At 61.7% G+C, this 18774-nt stretch overlaps 3 protein-coding genes across 6 annotated transcripts; 1 reads left to right on the top strand and 2 right to left on the bottom strand.

Moving 5' to 3' along the window:
* Positions 1 to 1566: 1566 nt before the first annotated feature.
* TBC1D10C (TBC1 domain family member 10C) lies at positions 1567 to 10427 on the bottom strand. Of its 3 annotated transcripts, none has more exons than XM_042957964.1 (10): positions 10189 to 10427; positions 7119 to 7297; positions 6288 to 6387; positions 5981 to 6088; positions 5786 to 5892; positions 5471 to 5585; positions 4785 to 4850; positions 4461 to 4650; positions 2552 to 2706; positions 1567 to 2250 (listed from the first exon to the last, which is right to left on the bottom strand). In XM_042957964.1, the coding sequence occupies exons 1-10, from the start codon at positions 10321 to 10323 to the stop codon at positions 1903 to 1905; spliced, it is 1503 nt and encodes a 500-aa protein (XP_042813898.1). In that variant the 5' UTR covers positions 10324 to 10427; the 3' UTR covers positions 1567 to 1902. The 3 variants fall into 3 exon arrangements, with proteins under 3 accessions (XP_042813898.1, XP_015398957.2, XP_015398956.2); XM_015543471.2 differs by lacking the exon at positions 10189 to 10427 and adding an exon at positions 7583 to 7642; XM_015543470.2 differs by lacking the exon at positions 10189 to 10427 and adding an exon at positions 7565 to 7599.
* PPP1CA (protein phosphatase 1 catalytic subunit alpha) lies at positions 8621 to 11887 on the top strand. The gene is made up of 7 exons (XM_042957967.1): positions 8621 to 8762; positions 9308 to 9439; positions 9592 to 9822; positions 10409 to 10513; positions 10912 to 11135; positions 11219 to 11353; positions 11428 to 11887. Exons 1-7 carry the CDS (start codon positions 8708 to 8710, stop codon positions 11536 to 11538), a joined length of 993 nt encoding a protein of 330 aa, XP_042813901.1. The 5' UTR covers positions 8621 to 8707; the 3' UTR covers positions 11539 to 11887.
* Positions 11865 to 17576, bottom strand: RAD9A (RAD9 checkpoint clamp component A). Of its 2 annotated transcripts, XM_042957965.1 has the most exons (11): positions 17367 to 17576; positions 17210 to 17280; positions 16676 to 16804; positions 16134 to 16248; positions 15954 to 16053; positions 14259 to 14368; positions 14034 to 14143; positions 13890 to 13954; positions 13676 to 13798; positions 12706 to 12910; positions 11865 to 12616 (listed from the first exon to the last, which is right to left on the bottom strand). In XM_042957965.1, the coding sequence occupies exons 1-11, from the start codon at positions 17398 to 17400 to the stop codon at positions 12521 to 12523; spliced, it is 1158 nt and encodes a 385-aa protein (XP_042813899.1). In that variant the 5' UTR covers positions 17401 to 17576; the 3' UTR covers positions 11865 to 12520. The 2 variants fall into 2 exon arrangements, with proteins under 2 accessions (XP_042813899.1, XP_042813900.1); XM_042957966.1 differs by lacking the exons at positions 17210 to 17280; positions 17367 to 17576 and having other exon boundaries at positions 14263 to 14368; positions 16134 to 16427; positions 16676 to 17201.
* Between the last annotated feature and the right edge of the window lie 1198 nt (positions 17577 to 18774).

Here is an 18774-nt window from a genome sequence, read left to right as displayed (position 1 = left end):
TGGAGGGTAGGGAGTTTACGAGCAGACTCTAGGAGCAGATCCCCCCACTCTATCTGCTACAAAGACTGCATGCTATGCCTTAAGCCTAAGGTGTCTAGAACTCACTGAGCCCTGTACCCTAGTGGCTCTGCCCCTCACTGTGATCTTGGGCTGGGCACTCAGCTTTGCCAGCCTCCACTTCCCCCTTTTGTAATGAGGCTATCAGTGCTACCTGCGGGGTGTGGGGGGGGGGGCTCTGAGAAAGTATTCTGGGAACTGCAGATGACTAGGTTATTGTTAAGCTACAGACAGGTACTTTAGTGGGGTGGGGAGGAGGAAGGGAAGGCCCTGGAAGCTCTCTTTAACTCACAGGGGCCCAGCCGCTGCCCCACATTCCAAGGGGCTGGGGCAGGGCTAGGGAGTGGGTGGGAGCAGGAGAGAAAATATCCCCCAGGACAGACCTGGGTGGGTGCCCAGCTATAGGGGGGACAGGTTCATGGCTGCCGGTACGGAGGCAGGGATAAACCTTGGGTCTGCCATGGGCAGCGAGGTCTTGACCAAGTTCCCTCCCTTTCTGAGCCTCGGTTTCCCCCAGGAAACTCCGCAGATCTGGATCCGGACCTCTGTGTTCTCTCTTCCGGGCCATAGGCTCCTTGGGTGCAGGATGGTTGGCCCCAGAGCCAGGGCCTGGCCAGGCACATAAGAAGCACTATATGAACATATGTAAGAACAGGTGCGTACCTACAGCTGGTGGCCCTGTCACCAGAACATTCCAAATCAGGGGTCTGACCAGTGGCCAGGCCAGTGTTCCAGCACAGCCATTGGGAGGAACAGATTGAATTCTCCACCATCTAAGTAGGAGTCCAGATGCTTTGTCCCAGTACTCCAGAGTCCCACCATGCCCTGCCACCCTCCACCCTCCACTCTCCACCCTCCACCCTGCAGGGGCGGGCCTCCAGGGAGGCAGGGCACCCGGGAATGGGCACTGTAGGGACACAGCCTGCATCGGAACCGGCCCCGTTGTCCTGGCGATAGCTCGTGTCCCAGGCACCCCAGGCACCCACAGGGGCAATTATCGAATGTGGGAGGGAGTTTCCATGGCGGCAGTCCCGAGGGGGTGCAGCCAAGGCTTTGGAAGGGGGCAAGGGGCCTTTGTCCTGGCACAGTAGGCTTTTGTTCTTGCCCAGCTGTCTCCGAGGACCAGACCAGGACCATGGGTGGGGGGCGGGCTTGGGTTAGAGTACCCCCATCCTTGGGGGTCCTGAACCAGCCTGGCGGGGGGGAGGGGAGGAATAGAGGACAGAGCCCCCTCCTGGGCCCAGCATCCACTGGGAGAACCTTCCTTCCACAGGTGCCAGAGCCTTACCTGCCCCGCCCCCCACCAGAGGCCGGGCAAGGCGGCTTCCCATTGGCTCCTGTTGCTGGCAACCACCTTTCATCAGCCAATGGGCAGCCTCAGTGTATCCTGTTGCACGCAAACCGGGGCTGGTCTAGGAGAGGCCGGGCTGTGAGGGGGTGAGGGTGGGAGTGGAGGGGCAGCTGGTCTCCAATTGGGGGTGGAGAGCACTCAGTCCAACTCCAGCCAGGTTTCTGCTCAGTCAGACTTTATTCTAGGCCTCCCCAGGAGCCCCGCGGGGGCCCCTCGCCCAGCCAGCTGCCCTTAACCAACCACAGTCCTTCAGCTTCCATTCTTGCAAGGGCCCAGCACCGGGACAGCTCCGCGGGAGAACGGCAGGTCTGGGCCCCTGAAACCACACCGTGTGACCTTCCTTCACCCTTGTGTCCGACAGGGTCTGCGGGAAGGGAGCTGATTTGCCAAATCCCGGCAGTAAAGTGCGGTGCCCATTTGTGGGGCAGGCATCAGGCAACCGGGCACTTGGGGTTAGGGGACGCCGAGTCCATGGTACCTCAGAAGCGAGACCTTCAGAATCGGGTATCCAGGAAGGAGGTGGAGCTTCGATGAGACCTGGAGGGGCCCTCAACAGGAGGGCCCCGGGACCGAGTCAGGAGCCCGTGGAAAGTCTTGCCTCGGGTCTGGGGCTTGCGCCGTGGTGGCCTGGGCTCCTCCGGGGGCTGCACCACTATTCGGGGCACCTCGGGTCTGGCGCCTCCCCGCGCTCCTGCCAGCTGCTGGGCCTCGAAGATGGCCTGGGCCCCAGGCAGGCGGGCCTGCGGCCTTGGGGGTGGCCCGGACGTTGACTGAGGCAGCTGGGCCAGCTGGGCCCTGATCTCCCGCTGAAGGTCACGCTCAGACAGGGCCACGCTGTGCACCTGTGAGGGGCGGTTGGCGCTGAGTGTGCCCGGACCGGGGGAGGGCAGGAAACCGTCAGGTCCCCACAGGGCGGGCAGGACCCAGCCCCAGGAAGCGGCTGAGGGCTGAGGGACTGACAGCCAGACTCGCTAAGGGAACCATAGAAAGCCGCTTGAAGCCTGGGGTTTTCACATTCTCTGCTGCTCAGAGGACAGGAACTGAGCTCTGGGGTCTCACTCTGACTTCCTGCCGTGAGACTCGGTTTCCCCAGTTGAGCAGCAGGAGCTGGGCCATTGTGGAAGGCAGGCAGGGGGCACCCACCTGAGACATGAAGACCTCCTCCTGCAGCTGGGTGGGGGGGATGGCTCGTAGGGCACCGAGCGTCTCCAGGAGGCCCGGGCAGGCCAGGCGCTGTTCTGTGGTGCCCAACGCCAGGCGCACCAGCGTCAGCCCCACACGGAACAGCACCTTCACACCTGCAGGCCAGGGGCTCACTCAGTGCAGGGCCAGCCCCGCCCCTCCTCAGTCCTGCACCCGAACCTGCTCTTGGCCACACTCCTTCCACCCTCCTGCAGCTCTGCGGCCTTGACTCAGACCAGGAGCAACGAGCGACGGTGGGGCTGCAACTGGGGGCACTGATGAGTAAGTCTCTGCAGCCGCAGACACGTCGGAGCAAAGCAGCCCGCCAGGAGCCGGGGGCTGCCCCCGCTTCACCCAAGCCTGTTCTCTGGGCCTCAGCAACTCGTCCTTACGAGGAAGGGCCAAGTGGGTGCCAGTTAAGACCCGTGACCTTCTTGTTCTGGAGAGATTCCAGCCAGAGCTCTTCACCCCTGAGCCAAGAGCACAGTGCACACGGGCACACGCACACGCCTGCACGCTCTCAGGCACACTCCGGTGTGACCTCGGGCTGCTCCCGGGGCCTCAGAATCCCTTCCGGGCAGCCTCGGGGACCAATGAGGCCCGGTGACAACTCTGACTCATAAAGAGATGAGAGCCACCAGTCATGTCACCATCACGATGAAAGGAGCCCCTCACAGTGCCCGTCCTGTCCTCAGCGGAGAGGGAGGAAGAGGGCTCAGCCAACTGATCCAGCCCTGCCCTGCCGGGCCCCAGAGGTCGAGGCTGGAGAGGCGGTGACGCGTACGTGACAACTTGAACACCTGCGGCCAGAACTCCAAGGGGGCCTGGAGCCGATGGGGCACACAGCAGGTGCTCAATAAATGTACCGATCGACGTCTACCAGCTTTTAGTTGCAACTGCCAGACAACCCGCACAGAACAGGACGCAGGTGGGTTGCCCATGGGGGTCCCGAGGCAGAGCCCCCACGTCCTGAAACGTCCGGCTCAGCTGGGCCCCGACTCCACTCACTCTCGGCCCGACCTCTCTGGCTTCATCTTTCTCCACGCCCGTGCCCGCCAAGTCGTCTGTAGCCGCGACCCTGCGGACAGTGTCTCTCCTGGCCTCGCGGCCTCCACACGGGCCCTGCCAGTTTATGCCTCCCCCCATGCAGAGGCCAAAAGCATCTTGAAAACAGCACTCTCCTCCCACTGCGCCCCTAACACTCGGTCACATCCCTTGTTTTATTTTCTTCGTGGCACTTAGGACAATCTATAAATACCTGCTCTTTTTTTTTTAAGCTCTATGCTCACCATGGGGCTTGAACTCACGTCCCCGAGATCAAAAGTCGCATGCTCTACGACGGAGCCAGCCAGGCACCTCTATAAATATCTTGTTATATGGTTACTGCTGTCTCCCCGCCCCCCCCCCCCCCACCAGAATGTAGGTGTCCTTCATGCTGGTGATCCCAGTGTCTACAGCAGTGCCTGGCACCCAGTGCCTGTGGGCTCCGGGGATGAGCGCCGTTCCGCTCCTACTGGCCGCGTCCCTGCCGCTGGCCGTGCCTACTGAGCCCGGTCCCTGAACAGCTCCACTGCCGCGATCGATCTCCCCACCTCTGCCCCCAGCCCGCCTCCAGGCAGAGCCTGCCCTCCCTAAGGGGGGGGTCTCACCACAGGCGCAAAGCTGGGGATGACACTGGTGACGTGCAGCCAGGGGCTGCGCCGTTACCCCAGCGCCAACCCGACGCCATCACCCTGAACACACTCTGGCACCCCCACCCAGGCCGGGATTGGCAGCGGCAGGTGGGGCCAGGCACGGCTGGTGCGCCCGTCCCCGTGCGCACCCCAGGCTCCCGGCCCTGGCCACGCCCCGCCTCCAGCTGCCTACTCACCCTCGCTGAGGAAGGCATCCCAGACGCGCAGCACCGTGGGGAAGGGCAGGGAGCGGGCGAAGAGGCACAGGAACCACTCGGGCAGGTACAGCAGAGGCCCGACGCCCACCTGCTGCAGGTGCTTGTGCACGCGCGGGAGCAGCCGCCGGAGCAGGGCCGCGAACACTTCAGCGTCCAGCTGCACAGCCTCCTGCAGCCACGTCCGTCCGTCCGTCAGCACGACTCGCAAACCCCGGGCTGCCCCTCTCAGTCCCTAGGCCCCTGCCTGCCTGCCTGCCTGCCCAGCCCCTCCCCTGTGCCCTCCGACCCCCTCCAGCCTCTCACCATGTGGGGCCCGTAGTAGCCGGGGAGGTACACCTCGCAAATCTGCACCAGGCACCAGAAGGCCTCCTGCGGGAGGGGCACAGGCCGTGAATGCCCGCCCCGAGGGGACCACAGAGGGAAGCACAGGGCAGGGGAAAAGAGCACGGGGGAGGGCCTGGGCATCATCCGGGGGTGGCTCTGGAGCCTGGAGCCTAAACGCGGCCTAAACTCAGGCTCTGACCGAAAGACTCCTCACTGCCCAGGTAGAGGCCGACGATGGGTTTAGGAAGGTGGAAGTCACAGGGCTCACAGTATCGATTTTCAGAGTCACAGAGTTGGGGCTCACTGGTCAAGGGTTGGGAGGCTCCCAGAGTTCAAGTCCTGGGTTCGTGGGGGGTCATAAGGGTCAGAAGTCATGGTCACGGGGCTCAAAATCAGGAGTTGTGAAGTCAAGGTGATGACATCCAGGTTCTCAGATCACCGGGACAGGGGTCAGGGACCAAGGGTCCCAGGTTTCTGGAGTCAAGATCGTTGGCCTTGAAGGTCACGGAGGTTGGTGGTCATGAGGCCCCAGGTCACTAGCACAGGATCTGGGAGTCAAGGATCCCAGGTCCCTGAGTCCAGAGTTCCTGGGTTTGGGGGTCACGGATCACTGGGGTCGGGGTGTCAGGGTCTCGAATCCCTGAGGTAGGGTCTAGGGCACTCACCTCTGGGGGCAGGTGCATGAGCAGCACAGCAGCCACAGGGCCCTGGGCCTGACAGTAGCCCTGTTCGGGCCGATGCAGCGTGTAGGCCTTGAGTACCTGCAGGAGCCCCTGCTGCCTGTACCAGAAGACCCCGTTAGGGGTCAGTCCTCCAGGCACCCCTTCCCCACCCGCTGGCGGCCCCTCCCCAGGCCTCAGCCCCCCTGGGCCTCACTGGGTCCCCTGAGATGGAAGGATATAAAGCTGAGGTGGGGGCCTGGGCCGATGTGCCCTGGGGATCGTGGGGCCGGAGGTCTCTGGGGGTCCCTGGCCTCCTACCCATGACCCTGAGGTGACACAAACATCTCGTGCAGAGGGAACTGGCGGTGCAGGTCCCTGCTGATGGTCTCCATCCAATGCGGGTCTCCAGGGGCCTTGGCCAGTTCCTGTGGGTGGACAGGAAGGTGGGGGTGAGGGCTCAGAGTGGCGAGGGGCTCTGAGAAGGGCAGGCAGGACCCCTGCCAACTCTATTACCTTATAGGTGTCGGGGCTGTTCTTTTGACACACGTGGGCCCCGCACAACAGAGGCCAGCACCGGGCCCGCAGAGCCGAGGGGATGCCTTTCCGGCACTGAATTTTTACCTGTGGGCGAGGCCAAGGGGTCCCGTTAGAACAGCTAGGCCAGCCTCTCCTGCTTCTGTTGGCAGGTCCCAAGCCCCAGCCTGTCGTGGGGCAAGGGTCACTTTGGGCGGTAGGGGAAAAAGGCAGGAGGTCCCGGGATGCGGGAGGGGTAAATTTTGCCAGGGCACGGGCAGAGGCAATGGGACCATCGTCCCCTCACCTTCTTGTATCGCCGAGACATGGTTTTCTCCCAGTGTGAGGTCATCTCTACCCACTTCATCTCTCGCTGGCGGATAAGGTCTGCAGGAGGGTGACCGGGCCTGAGGGCACATGACACAGGTGTCGAGGTGTGGGCCAGCTGTTACCTAGAGCCCACATCTGCCACCCTTCATGCTACCCAGGGAAACTCAGCTCCTGGCCCTGGAGATCTCTGGGGAGCCCTGGGGCGGGGGGGGGGGTGACCTGTCACCCAGGAGTTGCCAATCGTTGTCATGGGGACAGGAAAGGATGTGGCTCTGATGTGGGCAGAAGCAGGAGAGGCTGAAGGGGGTGTGTAGGAGTGTGCTGGGGGAGGGGCTGGTTGGCCGTCCCCCAGGGTAAGAGAAGCTAAGTGGACAGAGCCCCGGACTAGAAGCCAGGAGTCCTGAGTTTGAATGTAGTTCTATTTGGTCGCCGGCGTGACCTCGGGCAAGTTCCTATCTGCACTTGTTTTCCTGTCTGTGTATTGGGAACGGGAGAGGGTGAGGGAAGAGGTGTGGGTTCTTTGGTTAGGTTCTGGGATTATTGGGGCAGAGATTAAAAGGGGAAGGATGTTTGGCCTTGAGGATAGGTGCAAAGCATTGGAGGTTCAGGGTAAAAGAGACAGATCAGAGACACTCTTGTCTCAGCCCCGCTGGCTTTAGGATTCTACCTGGAGTGTGAGAAGGGGTGACACTGGCTGAGTCCCCAGACCCTCCAGGACCCTCGCGGTTGAGCCTCACTCTAAAATTCATCCCTCAGCCCCCATCCTCAGCCCCAGCACCCCGCTGCCCCCCATCTCTCCCCCACTTACCCTGGCTCTGCTGAGCTGCCCCCAATGAAGCCATAGCGGTCAGCCTGGCGATATGGGCCAGGCCCACTCAGCTCGGAGTCAGATCCCAAAGAGCTGGAGTCATCCTGCAGCTCTGAAGTTTGCACCAGGTCCTCCCCTAGGGCCTGGGCCATGGTGCCCCAGACCCCTGCTACAACAGGCTGCAAGATGTGGGGAGAGCCAGGGTGAGAGGCAACTCCTGATCGGCCTGGGGCCTGGGCTCCCATCTAGCCGGTCCCCAGCCCGAGGACCTGACTGTGTGAGGTTCAGAGAGAAGAGGCTTCGGGGTATCTCACCAAGCTCCTTCTGTCCCCACTTTTATTGGGGGAGGGGAGGGTGGGCCCTGAAGTGGCAGAAAAGCCAGACCTCTGCATAGAGGCCCAGCCCCAGGCCCAGCCCCTGCCCCTGCCCCCCCCAGCCCAGCTTACCTCCCTGCTGCACCTCACCTCCTCCTCTCACTTCCTCCTCAGTAGCAGACAGCAACCCGCTGGGGGCCCCTCCCACACTACCCTCCCGAGTGTGGGGGGGGGTCACCCCTTCCTCCCCGAGGCTCTTCCGGTCTGCCCCAGTGCTGTGGGCTCCTCCCACCCTTCCCGTGGGCTCTCCGTGGGCCCCCGTGGGCTGGATGGCGGCAGGCTTAGGTTTCCGCCATGGGTGTGACGGGTCAGGGCCCACCGGAGGTACAGAGGCCAGGCCACCTCCAGTTTTGAGGTTACCGGCGCATAAAGCAGTTCAGGATTCCAGTGAGAATTAGGGTTTATTATAGTTTTGCTCTTTACAAAGTAATGCTTTGGACACGCACGTAATGCAGTGTTATTATGCACTCAAGAAGCAATGACGGAACTTATAAAAAAAATATTAACTTAGCGCGCACCACAGTGTGGACCATAAAAAAAATAGCGCGCACCACAGTGTGGACCAAAACGCGGTGGGTGTCTGAGTCTGGCCAGCTGCCTGGGGGCCACAAAGACTCAGGAGGTAAAGGTCCTCCATGAATGTGAAGCTGGGGTTTTGGCCCAGCCCCTTGCTATCTCTGAGCCTCAGTTTCTTTTTCTGCACCTTGAGGACTTAATCCGTGGTGTATGGGGAGACAGTTATTAACGTACTCACACCACACTCCCGCCCAGGGTGGGTGGGAAAGACTGGTCAGCCTTTGATAGAGAAAAACAACTTCCACAGTATTTCCGGTCCCATACCCTCGGAACTGGACTCGGTCATTCGTCAGGGGAGGGACCAGACTCGACCCCGCCCCACCAAGCCCCACCCCACTGGCCGGGCTCCGTCCTGGACACACACCCAAACTCAGCGCACGCCCCGCCCCGCCCCGCCCCGCCCCGCCCCGTCACCTATGCCCCGCCTCCGGACCGCCGCGGCCGCTGCTCCCGGCGTCCGGCGGGGGCGCTAGAGCGCGGGGGCAGCGCGCGCGGGGCGGGGCGGCAGGCCGAGGAGGCGGGGCGGCAGGCCGGGGCGGGCTGGGGCGGGCGGAAGGAGCGCCAGGCCGGAAGGAGGCAGCGGGAGGGCGGGCGGCAGGAGTGGCCCCGGAGCTGCTGGGCCGGAGCGGCGGCGCCGCCATGTCCGACAGCGAGAAGCTCAACCTGGACTCTATCATCGGGCGCCTGCTGGAAGGTTGGCCGGGGCGGGGGAGGTCGGCGCCCGCCGCGCCCGGGCCCCCTGCCTGGCCCGGAAGTGGTGCGCGGGCGGGCCTGCCCCTCCCAGGGCCAGCTTAGATTGGGCGGGGACGGGCCGCGAGGTCCCGCCGCTGCGGCTGCCCCCCAGTCGCAGCGCGCCCTGGGGGGGGGGGGGCTCCAGGGACCCCCTGGCTCGAGGGGACAGCCCCCTCTCCTGGGCCCGGGGCGCACGGGTCGACCTGCGCTCTCGGGGCGAGGAAGAAACCTGAGAAACCTAGCTCCACCCCTCCCAGGGGTCCTGCGCCGTAGGGTGGGGTGTTGGATGGCAGGCCCCTGGGCACAGCAGACCCCCCTCCTGGAGGGGTCCCGACCTGGGAGGCCCGAGGCGGAGGTCCTGGGAGGCTCAACAGCGACAGCTGCCCCTGGGGCAAGGAGGGGCCCAGAAAGCCCATGAGCCCCCAGATGTGCCCATAGGGCCACTTGCGTCGTCCACCTTCCTCCTGCCTGAGGGACCAGAGTCTTGATGCCCCATTCCGTCCCCAGTGCAGGGCTCGCGGCCTGGAAAGAATGTACAGCTAACAGAAAACGAGATCCGTGGTCTGTGCCTCAAATCACGGGAGATTTTCCTGAGCCAGCCCATTCTTCTGGAGCTGGAGGCACCCCTCAAGATCTGCGGTGAGCCCCCTGCCCAGGCCCCTTTTGCTTTCTGAAAGTGGAATCTTCCTCCCCTCCAAGTCCTTGGATTGCTCCTCCCTGGAGCCCAGACTTGGTCCTGGGTTCAAGTGTAACCCCTGCACCTAGCGCTGAACAGGTTCTCTGGGTCACAGGTGACATCCATGGCCAGTACTACGACCTTTTGCGGCTCTTCGAGTACGGCGGCTTCCCTCCAGAGAGCAACTACCTCTTCCTGGGGGACTACGTGGACCGGGGCAAGCAGTCTTTGGAGACCATCTGCCTGCTGCTGGCCTATAAGATCAAGTACCCGGAGAACTTCTTCCTGCTCCGTGGGAACCACGAGTGTGCCAGCATCAACCGCATCTATGGCTTCTATGATGAGTGTGAGTAGGCAGAGTATCTGGGGTTGCCCAAGTCCGTGAGGGACTCCGCTACTCAGTGGGACCCTCACATTGGCCTGGCAGTAGACGTATTAGTGTGTGACAGGTACCTGCAGAGTATGAGCTCTATGAAGGGTGCACGTCAGTTCATGGCTCTCCACCCTGCCCTCCTGGCATGGGGCCTGGCACTCAGGAGGGGTCTGGTGAATGGCTGTTGACTGAGGACCGTATATATTCTAATGTGGGGCCCTGCCTGAGGACACTCCCCTCCAGTACATCCATTAAGCACTTAGGATGCCTATTTGGACTGGGTTCTGTCTACCAGAAGCTGAGATAAACCAGACCTAGTCTTGGCCTGGCCCTGCTCACCGGGTGGGGGCGGGTTGTTCCATATTGGAACTCAGGTTCCTGTGGACTCCGCTGCTTTAGAATTCTTCCAGGACGGCTGGTAGGCAGTGGAGTCGGGGAAGGGGGGCAGGGAAGGGGGCTTCTCTTGCCTTCCATCCTTCCCCCAGCTGTGTCTGAGCGGCCCACAAAGTGTGCCGGGTGGGGGGCAGCTGGGCCTCACGAGGCATCTCCCTCCTGGCAGGCAAGAGGCGCTACAACATTAAACTGTGGAAAACCTTTACCGACTGCTTCAACTGCCTGCCCATTGCTGCCATTGTGGACGAGAAAATCTTCTGCTGCCACGGAGGTGAGGGTGGCTCTGAGGCACGTGTGGAAGGAATGTCTGGGAAGGAAGAGCCCCAGGCCACATCCCAGGGGTCTTGGTTTGCATGTCGCATCTTCCAGAAAGCCCCCCGCCCCCCGCCCCCCGCCCCGGTGTTAGGTCGCACTCACCCCCATTTTGGCCTTGGCATCGTGAATGTACTTTGTCTCCTTTGTTCAGAGAGCTCTTTGGTCCTTGAGGGCAGGAACCTGAAGAGGCAGAAGGCGATGACTTCTGCCCGCCTGGCCTCCTGGGACTCTGGGAGAGAGCCAGGTGGTGGTGGGTGAGGGGAGACCGGCCGGCAAAGGCTTTCTGGAGCAGGAGGGCTTCGAGGCTGGTTTGAGAAAAGTGACCTGTGTCCCCCTTCCCCCCACGCGCCCCAGGCCTGTCCCCGGACCTGCAGTCCATGGAGCAGATTCGGCGTATCATGCGGCCGACAGACGTGCCTGACCAGGGCTTGCTATGTGACCTGCTGTGGTCTGACCCTGACAAGGACGTGCAGGGCTGGGGGGAGAATGACCGTGGTGTCTCCTTTACCTTTGGGGCCGAGGTAGTGGCCAAGTTCCTACACAAACACGACTTGGACCTCATCTGCCGGGCGCACCAGGTGGGCTGGCCGCCCTGGGCCGGGGGGGAGCCGGGGCCCGGTAGCTAGCACCTACTGAGCCAACTGCCCCCATCCTCCTCCAGGTGGTGGAAGACGGCTATGAGTTCTTTGCCAAGCGGCAGCTGGTGACACTCTTCTCAGCTCCCAACTACTGTGGCGAGTTTGACAACGCAGGCGCCATGATGAGTGTGGATGAGACGCTCATGTGCTCCTTCCAGGTGGGGATGGGGAAGGACGGGGCCCGTGACCCCACGGCTTAGCCCGCGAGCCTGACCAGCTTTGTCTCTTTTAGATCCTCAAGCCCGCTGACAAGAACAAGGGGAAATACGGGCAGTTCAGCGGCCTGAACCCTGGAGGCCGGCCCATCACCCCACCCCGCAACTCCGCCAAAGCCAAGAAATAGCCTCCACGTGCCCGCACTCTGCCCCAGATGGTGGATTGTACAGAAATTATGTGGCCGTTGGGGGGGTTCGTGCTGGCTCCCCCCAGGCCCACCTGTCACGGGGAGCACGGAGCCTTGGTATATTTTTCTTTTTCTTTTTTTTTAATGAATCGATAGCAGCGTCCAGTCCCCCAGGGCTCCTTCCGCCTGCACCGGCGGTGGTGACAAGCAGGACCCTGGGGCTGAGGCTGCAGCTCAGGGCAAAGCAGGGCCAGATGTGGGTTTCCAGCCTCGCTTGGCCTCAGGGCCAGCAGACAGATCCTGGGGCGACCCATCTGGTCTCTTGAATAAAGGTCAAAGCTGGATTCTCGCCACGGCCTCTGTCTCCCTTGTCCCAAATACTGAGCCTGGCAGCCCTTCTGCCCAGAGCCGCTTGGGAGGACAGGCTTGCTGGGCATGGGGCGCCAGCCAAGGCAACCCCAGCCACAGGCTCGGGTCCACAGGGGCTTAGAATTCCAAACCAGGGCCAGACAGCATAGAGAAAGCAAGAAAAATAGTCTGCCGGCTCAAGGGATCCCAGGGGCGTGCCCAGGGTTTTAAGGAAGGGACACGTCATGATTGGCAAAGCCGGGAGAGTAGCAGGGGCCAAGAGCCCCTTTGTGACTTTTGTCTTAGGGAAGGCAGGTGTCCACCCTGGCTACGTAGTTAGGAGTCTGGCCTGAAGGCCTACGGGGAGGAACAGGTGAGGGACCTCCCATCAGGTGGCAGCTCAGTGCCAAACCTGGGAACAGACATGATTGGTTGGGAGTTGGTGAGAGAAGACAGGACCCAGGCTAGTCACAGACAGCTGGGAGGGGTCTGAGGTGGGGACAAGACCAACCAGCTCCACTCCAGCACAGCCCGCCTTTACCACCCACCAGGGCAGAGATCAGCCCTCTGGGGGAAGGGGGAGGCCGTGGCTTCGTCTAGTCCAGGGCCTCTGGACATGGCCTTGTTTCTCAGTTCAGCCTTCACCCTCACTATCTTCAGCCAGCACAGGGCTGGGGCCGGGAGGGGAGCGTGCAGGGGCGAGGACGGAGCCAAAGAACAGCGAGCGGAACTGGAAGGGAGCAGAGGAAGCAGGGTGAGTTCTGGAGGCTGCTCCCTCCTTGCCTCCCACCCACCCCTGCCTCCATCTCCAGCCCCTACCTTCTTGGGGGGGGGAGTCCCAGGCTCTATACTGGGCTCAGTGTCGTTGTCCTCTGAGTAGGGGCCAGGGCTAGAAGGGGGCTGGTGGCCAGGTGAAAAGGACATAGAGGGTACTGCCCGGGAGCCCTCGATGTCTGCAGTAGTTTCCATGGCGATCATGTAAGAGTCAATGTCGTCATTGGCAAAGTCATCCAGGTGGGGTGTGCTGTAGGCAGGAACACGGTGTCAGGAACAGGGAGAAAATCGGGTACAGAGGCAGGGCCTCTCCTTAGAGGACTCAGAGGGGGCTGTAAAAGCCTTGTGACCAGTGATGATCCCTTGGCTTCACTACCTTCTCACTTAGTTGGAGGGGAAAAGACGTAGTGGTTAAGTGGAGGCTTCCTGCAGGGAGTGGACCTGGAATCCGTTTGATGAGAGTTCAGATCAGGGCCTGAGGGAGGCATCCTGGGAGTGAGTTTAGCTCAGTTTGGGTAGGGGAGCATCAAATCCTCTGAGCTAGACCACCTGGGGCCAAAGCCTCCACCTTCCCGGGAGACAGAGCTGGAGAGCACTGGGGCCCAGGGACGTGCTGGGCGGGGGGCCAGACTAAACTTCCTCTGTTTCGGCTACACTGGGCCCATCCTCCCCATCCCACCTGCCCTTCCAGCCACCTGCTTTCCCCAGCCCCAGGCAGCTCCCTGCCTCCCAGCAGCCTGTTCCCTCCTTGGCCTGGGAAGAGGCTCAGAGGGGAGGACTCAGCCAGAGAAGGAAACCAGCCCGACCTTGGGGACACTTCCCTGGGTGGGAGGGATCTCTGAGCACAGCTGATCGGGAAGGCTGAGCCTGCGGGGCTGGAAGGGGCTGTGAGGGCTGTAGGGGCTGGGGCCTGACAGGAAGTGTGTGCGCTGGGGGTGGCACGCGGGCGGCAGGCTCAGGCCAGGGTACAGAGGTGGCAGTGGGGAGGCGTGGGCAGGCGGGTGGGCATCCTCACCTGTCAGCCTGGAGCGGAGGCGCCAGCCTGTGTCGCTCTGGGGAGCGCAGGTCCGACTCGGACATTGTGGCCAGGACGAAGTGTCCGTCCAGCAGGGAGTCCTTGATGGCAAAGATGGCTGGCCTAGGCAGATGACAGGTCCCGGGCCGGGTCAGGGCTTTTCAGCTCCCGGCAGCCCAGAGCCTCCCCTCCCACACCTGAGGCTGGGAATTACCTGCCTGGCACATCGAAGTGAATGCTAAGAGACAAGTTTGCGGACTCTGCGAAAGTCAGGAGTCCCTGGGGGTGGAGAGGCAGAGCGGTGAGCCTGGGTGGGGCCGGGAGGGCAGGGTGGGGAGCGTGTTGGGGGGAAACTCACCCGGAATTCCTTGAGGCAGAAAGTGATGGCCACCCCTTCCCGGGCCTGCAGCTGCTGGAAGTCCTCCTCCCCGATGCTCATCTCCGTCACCATGGCTTTGACAGTCCTGTCTGGAGGCAGGAGCAGGAGGAACCCAGGCCTCTGGGCCCTGTCCCCTCTTACCCCGGCTGCCCCCACCCCACCCCCCCGCCCTGAGTCATCCCAGGCCGCATCTGGCTCCCTCACCTGCCTCGTCCTCCTGGTAGCTGCGCAGGATGACCCTGCGGCCAGAGCCGATGCCCAGCGTCACTTCTGCCAATGTGGGGGGGAAGGGCTGAACAGCCTCCCCCAGGACCCTGTTGAGGAGGGCACAGCATCACACCAAGGCTTAGCCCTGCCCAGGGCCTTCGCTCTTGGTGAGCTGAGGCAGAGCTGTGGCACGGGTTATTAGCGCACAGACACCTACCATGTGCCAGGCCTAGCACGCCCTGGGAGGGAGGACAGGGTGAGGGGGACCTGGTTCCTACCTCATCCAAAGCTCTCGGGCTGTTGGAGAAAAGTCCACCGCAAGGGATGGGGCAGACCAGAGCAGAATCCAGAGGAGGTAACAGGAAGGATGGGCTGTTGGTTGCATGGGCCGAACCAGGCAGGCAGCACCTGCCCACCGAGGGGTGGGAAACCACAGCGGTGCCATCCATAAACTCGGCCTTCAGAAAAAGGCCTTAAATCTTCATCTCTTAGAATACACGTTAACAAGTATTCACGTACGAGACAACGTCTGGAATTGGCCTCAAGACAACTGAGACGGGAGTGGGCATCTGCTTTTACAGATATTTGAAATTGTCCACGAAACAAGGAAAAACAATTGCTCATTAAAAGAAAAAAATAGCACCCAAATCCAGACTAGAGGTGATACCCTTCCCTCTTCCTTTACCCAAAGGAGTCCTGAGCGCACTATCCCAACAGAACTCAGAAAAATAGACTGTAGGGACTCAAAGGGAACTTCAGATACCACACCTTATGGCTACCAAAATGAACATGACCTTGGGCTACTCAAATACAAGCAGCATCCAGCAGAGGGTGGGAGGGGAGCTACCCCTCTCCACACTAGTGTTCTCCACTGGAGCCCCCAGCTGCCAGGTCCTGCACTGCCCCTGGGTGTTCAGATTTTCCCAGAACAGAGCCCCACCCCCATGGCTGCTTATTCAGGCAGCCGTTCTGGACCATGACCTCCCTGTCCAGCCTCCTTCCTTGGGCTGCGGACTCCTCAAATCTACAGTCCAGGCAGATAGGAAAAGAGGCTGCTCTCGAAAGAACACGGTCCCAGAAGGATGACCCCACCAGAGAAGGGTTTTGAGCTCCTGAGCCACAAAGCTTAAAGATGGACGTTCAAGGCTGTTCAGGCCAGAGAGAGGATTTACATGCAAACCAAAGACATGCTTGGTTGGTTGCCTGCTTGCTTTTTTTCTTTCTTTCTTTTTAAACATTTTTTAAAGTTTATTTTGAGAGAGAGAGAGCAAGTGAGGGAGGGACAGAGAGAGAGGGAGAAAATCCCAAGCAGGCGCCACACCCAGCACAGAGCCCAACACGAGGCTTGATCCCATGACCCTGGGATCGTGACCTGAGCCAACATCAAGAGTCGGATACTCTGAGCCACCCAGGTGCTTCAAAGACCTGCCTTCTAAAAGAGGAGTCAGAATGGGTCTGAATGGCCAGAAAGCCAAGCTGGACCCTTGGGGTGGAGAACACAGGCTCCTGAAGATCCTGAGGACCCTGGGGCACCGCCCTCCTCCATTCCAGCCTCTGCCTAAGAGCCAGACCAGGCCCCGACAGCAAATGTAGAAGAGAAAATGAAGAAGGCATCTCCTTAAATTGACTCTTGAAGCTCCAGAGAAGAAAAAAAGACCCACGGCTCAGCTTGTAGCCAGCCGACAGACTCACCGTGCGGGGGCACGGAGCACATGGGAGCACAAGGCTGGGTCGAAGACGGCCTGCAGGGACTCGCATTCCTGGAAGGACAGGTTGTGAGTCTTCCTCACCCCTGGATGGGCAGACAGGGTCTCAGTGGGTCCTGCTAACCTCCACCCCAGGGACCCCGTGGCCAGCCGGCTGCCCGCTCACCGTATCTGCAGTGCAGCTGGACCACCAGGCGGCTGTTCCTGCCATTCAGCGAGATGCAGCATCTCTCCACAGTCTTCTCCACCGTCGCCAGCGAGCGGAAGACGGCCAGGAACGACTGAGTGGGGCAAATCCATCGGCTCAGTGCTGTGCCTCCACCGACCAGCTTCCACGTCCCGTGGAGGACCTGGCCATCCCAGGCTCAGCACTGTCACGGCAGGAAAGGAGCTCCACAACGTGCAGAACGTTTACGCCTTTCTGGGCCTTTGTTCATGCTGTTACACCTGTCCGGGATGCCTTGAAAGACCCACTTACCTTTCAAGGACCAACCTGGATATCACCACTCTCTCCAAACCCCGGCAGAATCAACCACCCTCTCCGTATCTCCCGTTACGCTCTGTGGTCTTTACTGTGCCCCTCACCACATTTGACACCGGCTCGCTCCTGCAGTACCTCTCCCTCCCCAGGCAGTATCTACCGAATGTCCCAGAGCAGACACGTTCCAGGGCAGCGGCACAGGGCCGCTGATGAGGGAAGGGCCTCACCTTCATCAAGATCTTACAGCGCAGGGCTTCCTGACCAGGGGTGGCTGCCTGGTACTGCTGGAAGAAGAGTGGGGCAAAGAGGAAGCAGGCATAGGCAGAGCGAGAGGAGTTCACCGTCCGGAGAGAGAGCTGGGCCAGGAAGAGCAGGGAAAGGGATGCGGTCAGGGGGCAGAGACGGCCCTGCCCTCTGGCTGGCTTTTGTCGCACACTTGCCCTACTGTCCTCCGCCGGCACCTGTGGAAATCCTCCCTCTCGGTCCCGTCAGCGGATGCCTTCTCCCCGAAGCCTTCCCTGAGTCCCTGGCGGCACTGCTCCCACAGCAAGGGGTCTACATACTCCGCCTTTTCCCCTAGTCACCCCCCACCCGCCACCGGGCACTTCAGGGACCAGGGAAGATGACAGGGCCCGAACTGACGCCGCAACAACGGGGTGGGGGGAGGGGGGAACAAACTCAGCAGACAAATCTGCCCAAGGGCATCTGGCCTGATGGGAGGCGAAACCGGCTCCCTGCTGTAATCCCACCCACCCCCTCACCCCGTCTTCCAGGGGCTCCAGGTAGAGCTCATCCCCGATACGGGACAGGGAATGGACGGCCTTGCCGAGCACTGCGGGGAGGAGAAAAGAAACGGGGGTTAGGCTGGCATCTCCCGCGGTTCCACGTGCCCCCGCCCACCGGTCGCCCCCAACTCACCCTTCACGTTGCCGCCCGCGACCAGACACTTCATGCTGCGCCCAGGACCGGGGCCGGGCCTGGCCCGCGACCGAGCTGAGACTGGCGGCCGGCCCGCAACGGATCCCTACCCAACCCCGGGGAGGCGGCTGGTCCCCGGGTCTCGGCCGCCGCCGCGGGGCCCCCGGGGGTTCCCTTCCCGCGCACCGCCCCCCGGAAGCCCCGCCCCGCGTTCTCATTGGCCCACACACCGGCGCCTCCGTCACGTGAGAAAAACGCTCGCCGGCTCCGCCGTCACGTGACGGAGTCCTCGGTCGGGAGGCGGGCCGCGCGGGGACCGGAGCCGGGAGCGCCGGCCCCTGCGTTTTCGCGCCCCTGGGCAGCGGGCCGGCCGGCTCGGCTGGGCCTCGGCGGCCGCGCACCCGCGGCCGCCATGGAGCGAGCACCGGGCTCGGAGCCCTGAGATGTACGGGCTCGCCCGTCTGGCTCGCTTAGTACAGATCTTCCTGGGTGTCGTCTGGATACCTGGTCGAAGCTGGGCCTTCCGCACGGACACAAGCCGCAACCACCAGTTCTAAAGAGACTAAATTTGCTTCAGGATCTCAGGGTGGGAGGTCGGGAGGTGGCTGTGCGTTCTGGCTTGGAGGATCCGTCATTGATCTTGAAAAACAGATTATCGGGGCTGAAAGGGGTAGAAGGGTGTACCCAGCAGGGGCAAGCGGGAGTAAAAGGTCATTGGTGCGTGGGCTTTGCCCCTGGTCGGGGCGGGGGGCGGGAGGAAATGCTCCGTGAGCCTAGCAGAGGGGTGGGGGCTGCCAAATGATGAGGGACACCAGTGGGGAGCGCTGGAAACATTTTCCGAGCGTAGAGTCGCATTTGTGTGACCATTTTTTAAAAGACCCCCCCCCAAAGGGGCGCTTGGGTGTCTCCGTCGGTTAAGCGTCTGACTTGATTTTGGCTAGGGTCATGATCTCACGGTTTGTGAGATTGAGCCTTTCCTCTGGCTCTGCGCTGACAGGGCGGAGCCTGCTTGAGATTCTCTGATCTCTCTCTTTCTCTCTCTCCCCCCCCACCTTCTCTCTCTAAAAAAAAAAAAAAAAAAAAAGACTCCTAAGACCGTGCAGCCAGGGAAGTTTCCCCCCTTGCCCTGGGCCCCAGGTTGCAAGGCTGCACAGTGGAAAGAAAGTCTTGGAGGGACTTTCTGAGCTCTAGCCGGCACAGCACCAGGGTTCCTAGTGCTCTGAAGGGACTTGGGCATCGCTGAGTTCCTTAGGGTCGGGGCTCGGCCTTGTCCCTCCGGTATTGTCTGCAGTGAAGAATCTATTTGTCTACCTGCCCCTTGCCCTCCAGCTCCTGGCCTGCGGTTCTGGATCCCCCTTTGTCTCTCCCTCTCCTGCCCTAGGTGCAGTTTCTCACCAGTCTTCCCTAG

This window comes from Panthera tigris, chromosome D1, assembly GCF_018350195.1.
Source record: "Panthera tigris isolate Pti1 chromosome D1, P.tigris_Pti1_mat1.1, whole genome shotgun sequence".
NCBI lineage: Eukaryota > Metazoa > Chordata > Mammalia > Carnivora > Felidae > Panthera > Panthera tigris.
Note: the sequence above shows the minus strand (reverse complement) of the source record. Positions and strands in the feature narration are given on the sequence as shown.